Source organism: Oncorhynchus gorbuscha, linkage group LG19 (assembly GCF_021184085.1).
Source record: "Oncorhynchus gorbuscha isolate QuinsamMale2020 ecotype Even-year linkage group LG19, OgorEven_v1.0, whole genome shotgun sequence".
Lineage (NCBI taxonomy): Eukaryota > Metazoa > Chordata > Actinopteri > Salmoniformes > Salmonidae > Oncorhynchus > Oncorhynchus gorbuscha.
The window spans coordinates 64343079-64353078 of record NC_060191.1 but is presented as its reverse complement, the minus strand read 5'-3'; the positions used below and the strand labels follow the sequence as shown (position 1 = coordinate 64353078).

Here is a 10000-nt window from a genome sequence, read left to right as displayed (position 1 = left end):
AGAACAAAAACACTATCTGTCCATTCTGGAATGAATGAGCCAAACAAACCAGCATATAACTATTTTAAGATTTCACTTTGGAGTCATGATAAATGAGTATAATACTTTTGATTCAACCAAAAACAATTCAAATGAATATACTGTTCACATAACATATTGTAATCAATAAAATATTGAATCACGTTTCCAGCTACAGGTCGCAATACTGTGACGCTGTGAACTTTCCTTCTTGATCCAAGCCCGATCTAAACCCGATCCAAGCCCGATCTAAACCCGATCCAAGCCTGATCCAAGAACTTAAATGGGGCTTCAGTACCCTCATCTGGGAGTTACTGGCAGAGCTTTGAATTCTCAGAATGTTGACATGAATTCCAAATAGGAGCAGAATATCTCATTTACTCCAGTGTAATACACCGTCTGAGCCAACAATTCACTACCACTGAAATTACATTAAACCAGTGGCAAGTGTCTAAGAAATCTTACTCAACACATCAGCAGCCTTCCTGTCCTGAATGTTTTTGTAAATAAACATGTTATTTGTGCCTTAATCTCTCCCTTTGGGTTCCTTCCCTCCTTCCTGTCATCCCCTGTGATCTGACAAGACACTCATAATAATTTTTAAATCGATAACACATATGGCAGATCAGTCGTTTAATGTGCTTTGCTCTCCTGACAAGCATCAGACCGGAAACAAATATGACATGACAAAAACCTCTCTCCTTCTCCTTCTCCCTCTTCCTCTTCCTCTACCTCCCTAGCTAGAGGAGGCAAACACTTCCTTTAGTTATTAAGTGGCACAAAGTCTTTGATGATGCACTCTATATACTGTGAGATGCCCCACCTCATCCTTCATGCTTCCTCTAATACAGGGTCTCACCTCATCCTTCATGCTTCCTCTAAAACAGGGTCTCACCTCATCCTTCATGCTTCCTCTAATACAGGGTCTCACCTCATCCTTCATGCTTCCTCTAAAACAGGGTCTCACCTCATCCTTCATGCTTCCTCTAAAACAGGGTCTCACCTCATCCTTCATGCTTCCTCTAAAACTGGGTCTCACCTCATCCTTCATGCTTCCTCTAAAACAGGGTCTCACCTCATCCTTCATGCTTCCTCTAATACAGGGTCTCACCTCACCCTGCATGCTTCCTCTAATACAGGGTCTCACCTCATCCTGCATGCTTCCTCTAATAGAGGGTCTCGCCTCATCCTTCATGCTTCCTCTAATACAGGGTCTCACCTCATCCTGCATGCTTCCTCTAATACAGGGTCTCACTAATACAGGGTCTCACTAACCAAGGCAATGATCACAAATCAGTCATAACGTGGCTAATAGGCAAGCATATGTATTTACGTAGCAAACTAAAAACACAGAGCCTAACATTAGCTAGATAGCTAGCTAGCTAGCTGCTAGGACGATGTCATGCCATTGGAGGACTGGGTGAGTGACTGACTTTTTCCCCTCATATCATTTTTTTGGTGGCTAAACACAGCTAACAGGTGTCATTTGGTTAGCTTGCAAGGACTTGAACGACTGTCATCCAGTTAGCATATCTCTTGCATTCGCAACAATTCACAAAAAATAATAGTTATTCAAGATCGCTCAAGATAACATGCAAACAGCCTAACCAGCTTTGCTACGGCAAGCAAAATGGTCAGAGTGAGGTGTGTTTGGAATTAGCTAGCTAGCTAGCAAGCCAACTTTAGCCAGTTATCTTGGGTGCTTGGTTTGGACAAGCATGCATTGGCAGACAACCTGCAGAAGGATGAGGGGCCTATAATTCCCTATTGTTTATCCGTGCAATTTTGACAGCCAACAAGCTGAAAATGTCTGAGTGGGTTTATCTAATGTTCATTCATTAGATTTTAGCTCATCTTGCTCTGGTTAGCATCAGTTGTTGATCTTGTTGTTGTTGATGTGTATAACTGAGTGAGAGAGAGCCTATCATTTCATGGTTGTTTGATCAATAGGACTGTAAAGTTCCCAAATGTAAGAGGACTCCTGGGGTGTTTACACATTTGTAGAAATCCAATCAGGCGTATTTTGTGGCTTTTGGCGAATGCGTTCTAGTGATCTAAAGTCGCACTGCTGCAACGGCCTGTAATCACAAGGTCCAGTTCAAAGTGAGTGATGGCAGGGCCTACTGCCTGTAATCACAAGGTCCAATTCAAAGTGAGTGATGGCAGGGCCTACTGCCTGTAAACACACAGTCCAGTTCAAAGTGAGTGATGGCAGGGCCTACTGCCTGTAAACACAGTCCAGTTCAAAGTGAGTGATGGCAGGGCCTACTCCAGTTCAAAGTGAGTGATGGCAGCCTGCCTAAACACACAGTCCAGTTCAAAGTGAGTGATGGCAGGGCCTACTGCCTGTAAACACACAGTCCAGTTCAAAGTGAGTGATGGCAGGGCCTACTGCCTGTAAACACACAGTCCAGTTCAAAGTGAGTGATGGCAGGGTCTACTGCCTGTAAACACACAGTCCAGTTCAAAGTGAATTATGGCAGGGCCTACTGCCTGTAAACACACAGTCCAGTTCAAAGTGAATTATGGCAGGGCCTACTGCCTGTAAACACACAGTCCAGTTCAAAGTGAATTATGGCAGGGCCTACTGCCTGTAAACACACAGTCCAGTTCAAAGTGAGTGATGGCAGGGCCTACTGCCTGTAAACACACAGTCCAGTTCAAAGTGAATTATGGCAGGGCCTACTGCCTGTAAACACACAGTCCAGTTCAAAGTGAATTATGGCAGGTCTGTGTGGTAAATGGCTTGTTTGAATAAAGGTCTACTGTGTCTCTCATTGGCAATTTGTATTTGTATTTTTTTTCTTGATGAAGTTATTAGTGGATATATTGATTAAGTTATTGACAGGAGGGTTTAATCATGCTCCTCAAAGTAACCAACACATCACTGGCCTGTGTAGTGCAGAAATAAATAATTGCAGAGAACAAACATGTGAAGATTGGGTTCTGTATTAGTACTGAGAGGGGGTGGTGGTATCGGGGTGATGGGGGATTTTTTTGTCCCATCTCTTCATAGCTCTCGAGGACTGCTGGGAATACAATTTTACACTCTGACCTCACAACACAAACCTCTACTACCCAAACCCCCCACTATCCTCCCATCTACCTCATCCTAGCTCAATTCCCATCTCGTTCTGCTCCAGTGGTGACTCACTTCAGCCCCTCAATATACACCTCCCTACCCTGCTAACCCCATCCCCTGTGTACTGAACCACCTTCTATCCCCCTCCTTCCCTCTGCTCCCCAATATTCACATTAACCTGCTGCTAAATGACCCCAGTGTTCCACCTGCGTGGCTCCCAGGAGGTTTAAGGGTTGGGGGGATCCAGGCCCCCTTGTTCTACTGAATGACTCCTTTCTACTCTGTGACCAGCTGCTTTCTGTTCTCACTGTGTTTATAGGATGTACAATGGAGAGAGACACACAGAAGCTCCCCACAGGCCTACCACCGCCTCTAAAGGAATGTCCTCGCTCCTATGGATGCCGTGAAGGGAATTGATTATCATTGAGCTCCCATGTGTAAAGTGTAAGATCCTCTATGGATTTTTAGATGGCCTTTATTACAAATCAATAAGCTAATTGAGAAAGAATGGGTGAAAGTAATAACTTTTCAGGCTCTAGAATTGAATGTTATAATTGCATTGAGGTTTAGCTAAATTACGTCTAAGGTGCCAAAACTCACCTTAACCCATATTACTAGAGAGACTGAAACATCTGGAAGAATCAGCATACCTTTCAGCAATAGAGGCTCGACAACAGGACCACCATACCGAACAATGTACAGGACTGTGCAAGTTAACTGGTGCGTTGACCTTCGTTAACCTGCACAGTATTTTACTAGATTAAGTAACAGAGTTGTGTGGTCTTACCGTGGACGGTGAGGGTGGCCGACGCCTCCGCCCTGCCCACCATGTTCTCTGCCATGCAGGTGTAAGAACCCACGTCTGCAGAGGTCAGACGACGGATCTTCAGGGTGTGGTCCTCACGGATCTCATATCTGGAATATTCACACGGAATCGGTCAAACACGCGCACACACCACATACCTTACAGTATGTGCTGATCATCAGACAGACAAAAGGGAGCAAGGCATTAATAGAAAGAGAGAAAGGGATTGTGTTAAAGGGGGCCAGAAGATGAGTCATACAGTACAGTACCTTCCCTTGGGCAGGTCTCCGTCCTCTTTCCTCCAGCGGACGGTGGGAACTGGGTCACCCCGGGCCTCACACCTGAACTCCACGCTCTGGTCCACCAGCACCACCTGGCTGCCGGGACGCTTCATAAAGCTGGGTCGCTCTGCAGAGAGAGATGACATAGCTCAGGACTATTCAGTAAAAAGTAGAGCATAGTATATCATAGCACAGTATATCATAGCACAGTATATCATAGCATAGTATATCATATCATATCAGTATATCATATCATAACATAGAATAGTATAGCATAGTATATCATAGCATAGTATATCATATCATATCAGTATATCATATCATAGCATAGAATAGTAGAGCATAGTATATCATAGCATAGTATATCATATCATATCAGTATATCATATCATAGCATAGAATAGTAGAGCATAGTATATCATAGCATAGTATATCATATCATATCAGTATATCATATCATAGCATAGAATAGTAGAGCATAGTATATCATAGCATAGTATATCATATCATATCAGTATATCATATCATAGCATAGAATAGTAGAGCATAGTATATCATAGCATAGTATATCATAGCATAGTATATCATAGCACAGTATATCATAGCATAGTATATCATAGCATAGTATATCATAGCATAGTATATCATAGCATAGTATATCATAGCACAGTATATCATAGCATAGTATATCATAGCACAGTATATCATAGCATAGTATATCATAGCACAGTATATCATAGCATAGTATATCATAGCACAGTATATCATAGCACAGTATATCATAGCACAGTATATCATAGCATAGTATATCATAGCATAGTATATCATAGCATAGTATATCATAGCACAGTATATCATAGCATAGTATATCATATCATAGCATAGTATAGCATAGCGTAGTATAGTATAACATATCATTGCATTGCATAGTATGTCACATCACAGCATAGCATAGTATAGCATAGCATAGTTCATCATATTATAGTATACCATAGCATAGTAGAGCATTAACTGACTTGCCTAGTTAAATAAAGGTTTAAAAAAATAGCATAGTATTGTATATCATAGCATAGTATATAATTGTATAGTATAGCATAGTATAGTATATCCTAGTATAGTATGTGACTGTACTGTATCTTTAGCACTTTATGGGGATTGAACTATCCTGCCGATCAGTCATATTGTAGCAGAGTCTCAGTGCTAACATTAGCAGTGTGTTTTAGTAATCACAGCTACCCTCGTTGCCCTTTGTCCTGATTATCTGAGAGGTCCTGTAAAATCCTGCTGTTGCAGTCAATTACCCCAACCTTCCAGCAGGGATTCAAATAAAAATGAATGTTGGAAAAAGCTTCTGAAATGAAAACAGATAGCCATCTAACCACCCCTGCCCCCTCGAGTCCAGTTCAGCTACCACTCCCTCTCCCTCCCCAGCCTCTATCCCCTCAGCAGAGACACACATCAACACACAGAGCTTCCCCATGGGGAACATGTAGCAGATGTCCTAATACCTTTAATCACCTTCTCCTCCAACATTTGTTTTCTAATATGTCCCAAGGCTCAACAATTGCAGCTCAATAGTTTGACCTCCCTTTTCTCAACTCTCTACCCTTTCTTCTCTCTCCTCTCTCTCCCCTTCCTCCTCTCTGCTCTCTCCCTCCCCTCCCTCCTCACATTCCCCCTCCTCATGTCCCTCCCTCCCTCCCCCCTCTCTCCCTCCCCTCTCTCCTCACATCCCCTTCAGTTTTGGCTTGAAAAAGTCCTCAGTAAGTGTCTGGGGTTGTCGTGAGTTTTTCTGTTGTGTTGTTTACTCAAATAGGCAAAGCCATAGGTATAGTCTGAACTCTTTGAAGTCATTTCCATATATAATAATGTATCTTAGGTGGGAAAGAAGAATATGTGTATGTTAGCGTGGGCCCTGTTGGAGGGGAGGTTGAGAGGCCTAGTCGGGCAGGAAGTAGAGGAAGTGGAGAGGACAGTCAGAAGTTCAGCCGACAGAGTACAAACTGACACAACGGAGAGCTGTGGGGTCAAAGGTCAGTCGTGGTGGAATGTGGCACAGCTGGCCAGAGGAGAGGTGCTGAGGTCAGGATGGGTGGGTGGGAGGGCGGGGGGTCAGTAGAGGGGAAAAGGGGGGTCATTAGAGAGGTTTGGGGCTCCTGGGGGAGAAAAGGGGGTCAGGGGGCTCCTGGGGCAGTTCATGGTTAACTGAAGGCTATGTCACACTCCTCTTGAATGGGTCGATGACACCCTTCACTGTACACAAACACACAGAGAGAGAGAGGGAGAGAGAGAGACAGAATGAGAGAGAGAGAGAGAGAGAGAGAGAGAGAGAGAGAGAGAGAGAGAGAGAGAGAGAGAGAGAGAGAGAGAGAGAGAGAGAGAGAGGCAGTGAGACAGAGAGAGAGAGGCAGAGAGAGAGAGAGACAGAGAGACAGAGAGACAGAGAGACAGAGGGAGAGAGAGGCAGTGAGACAGAGAGAGAGAGAGAGAGAGAGAGAGAGAGAGAGAGAGAGAGAGAGAGAGAGAGAGAGAGAGAGAGAGAGAGAGAGAGAGAGGCAGTGAGACAGAGAGAGAGACAGAGGCAGAGACAGAGAGAGAGAGAGAGAGAGAGAGAGAGAGAGAGAGAGAGAGAGAGAGAGAGAGACAGAGAGAGAGAGAGACAGAGACAGAGAGAGGTAAGTAAGACAGAGAGAGAGGCAGTGAGACAGAGAGAGAGGCAGAGGCAGAGGCAGAGGCAGAGACAGAGTCAGTGACAGTGAGAGAGAGAGATAAACTGTGAGGAAGGTTACTTACCGAGCACAGTGAGCTCAGCGATCTCACTCTCCCTCTCTCCCACCATATTGGTCCCGACACACACATACTTCCCAGCATCGCCTTTTCTGGCATTGGTTATCATCAGCTTTCCTCCCCGGATCTGAGGAACGAGAGAAAGGGTCAGACCTTGAGAGGACAAAACTACACGCCTAACATTGCAAAACATTCTCTCAGTATAAAAGCGCTGTATTTCCTCACCCATGAAGTTTACAGTCTTCACAAAACCATGACCAAAGGAATTCAGAGTTTAAAAAAAATCCATCTGTCATGTTTTGATGGGATTATAAACTCACAAATTAATCTTAGTGAGCCATGTATGTCCTGAGGTCCCAGTGATAGAAAGCCAAAGTACTGTACTACTGTACTAACTGCGGTACCTATCCAACCATTCTATGCTATTCTCATTCTACCTGTGGCTTTATCAGACAGTCTGTTCCTGCTCAGGGCTTGTCTGGCCAAACATCCCTTCCCCAAACCTAGAAAGCCACAGCTCCCTGAGGGAACACCTGAGGCAGGGAAGAGTGGAAGCATTACTCCAGACACAAATGACTTCCAGCAATCTCCCCAACCGTACTGAGAAGAAGAAAACTGAGCTTTTACTTGAGTATTTTCTCATGCATACATACAGAGACACATACTAACACATGCATACATATAGAGACACATACTAACACATGCATACATACAGAGACATACTAACACATGCATACATACAGAGACACATACTAACACATGCATACATACAGAGACATACTAACACATGCATACATACAGAGACATGCTAACACATGCATACATACAGAGACACATACTAACACATGCATACATACAGAGACATACTAACACATGCATACATACAGAGACACATACTAACACATGCATACATACAGAGACATACTAACACATGCATACATACAGAGACATGCTAACACATGCATACATACAGAGACACATACTAACACATGCATACATACAGAGACATACTAACACATGCATACATACAGAGACACATACTAACACATGCATACATATAGAGACACATACTAACACATGCATACATATAGAGACACATACTAACACATGCATACATACAGAGACATACTAACACATGCATACATACAGAGACACATACTAACACATGCATACATACAGAGACATACTAACACATGCATACATACAGAGACATGCTAACACATGCATACATACAGAGACACATACTAACACATGCATACATACAGAGACATACTAACACATGCATACATACAGAGACACATACTAACACATGCATACATACAGATACATACTAACACATGCATACATACAGAGACACATACTAACACATGCATACATACAGATACATACTAACACATGCATACATACAGAGACACATACTAACACATGCATACATACAGATACATACTAACACATGCATACATATAGAGACACATACTAACACATGCATACATACAGAGACACATACTAACACATGCATACATACAGAGACACATACTAACACATGCATACATACAGATACATACTAACACATGCATACATACAGAGACACATACTAACACATGCATACATACAGAGACACATACTAACACATGCATACATACAGAGACACATACTAACACATGCATACATACAGACAGACACATACTAACACATGTATACATACAGAGACACATACTAACACATGCATACATACAGAGACACATACTAACACATGCATACATACAGACGCATACTAACACATGTATACATACAGAGACACATACTAACACATGCATACATACAGAGACACATACTAACACATGCATACACCCACACACTAAAAGGTGTGTTTTGTATCCAGGACAAGGTGGGTGTGATGGCTGTTATTTCCCAGGGATTTGATTACAGGCCAGGAGAGGTGCTTTGTTCTCAGGCACTGGGTGAGGCAGCCCGGCCCCTCTCAGGTCCTAGTCAGCTGACAGCTATGCCAGTCAGAGTAGCAGCACACAATAGCACGGGGCACCACTGATCTGCCTGCTCCAAGGGGGCTTAAGGGTTTAAGGGTCACACACCTAAGCCCACAAGAAGACAGACCCCCACCCCGAGGCCTGTAACAGACCCCTTTATTCAAAACCCACCAAGGTGTGTGTGTGTGGGTCTTTCACTGGCTGTCTTCAGTCAACACACTCCTACACATGTATCAACTTCATGACACACTATCCAACATCTCACAAAATCTATTTAACTGTGGTCTGCATGTGAAGGAATGGGGCCTCACTTTTATTATCCCACTAGCCTAATTAAGAGTGACACCTTGTTCAGGAGCAAAACAATCCACATGAAGTCTGCTAGGTAGGGGAAGGACAGGTTCTAAGAACAGGGGAGTATAGAAATAGAATGTCAGAAGGTTCTCAGTGGAACAACACATCTGTGGTGTGCAGCCTAACAGCTTATCTGGGAGGAGCAGAGACACGGAGAGGTAGTCTAATTGCCACAACTAATAAATCCCCCTACAAACAAAAATCCTCCACTCTCGCTCCTCCACTTAAATAAATAGCTGTGCATCAACACTACCCATCCAAGCTGACAGAGTTTGAGAGGATGTGCAGAGAGGAATGGGAGAAACTCAGGCTGTAACCGAACAAAACGTGGAAGAAGTTAAGACATCTGAATACTTTCTGAAGGCACTGTAGACGGCCTACACATAGAGAGACAGAGGAGCACTGTAGACGGTCTACACATAGAGAGACAGAGGAGCACTGTAGACGGCCTACACATAGAGAGACAGAGGAGCACTGTAGACGGCCTACACATAGAGAGACAGAGGAGCACTGTAGAGAGACAGAGGAGCACTGTAGACAGCCTACACATAGAGAGACAGAGGAGCACTGTAGACGGCCTACACATAGAGAGACAGAGGAGCACTGTAGACGGCCTACACATAGAGAGACAGAGGAGCACTGTAGACGGCCTACACGTAGAGAGACAGAGGAGCACTGTAGACGG

At 43.7% G+C, this 10000-nt stretch overlaps 1 protein-coding gene across 1 annotated transcript in view; it reads right to left on the bottom strand.

Annotated features, from left to right (window-relative positions):
• The window catches only part of LOC124005266 (roundabout homolog 1-like), a 485264-nt gene that overhangs the window by 124827 nt on the left and 350437 nt on the right, over nucleotides 1-10000 (bottom strand). The window contains 3 exon segments of the mRNA XM_046314363.1: nucleotides 3888-4015; nucleotides 4175-4313; nucleotides 6980-7100. Coding sequence (XP_046170319.1) covers nucleotides 3888-4015; nucleotides 4175-4313; nucleotides 6980-7100 — 388 coding nt within the window.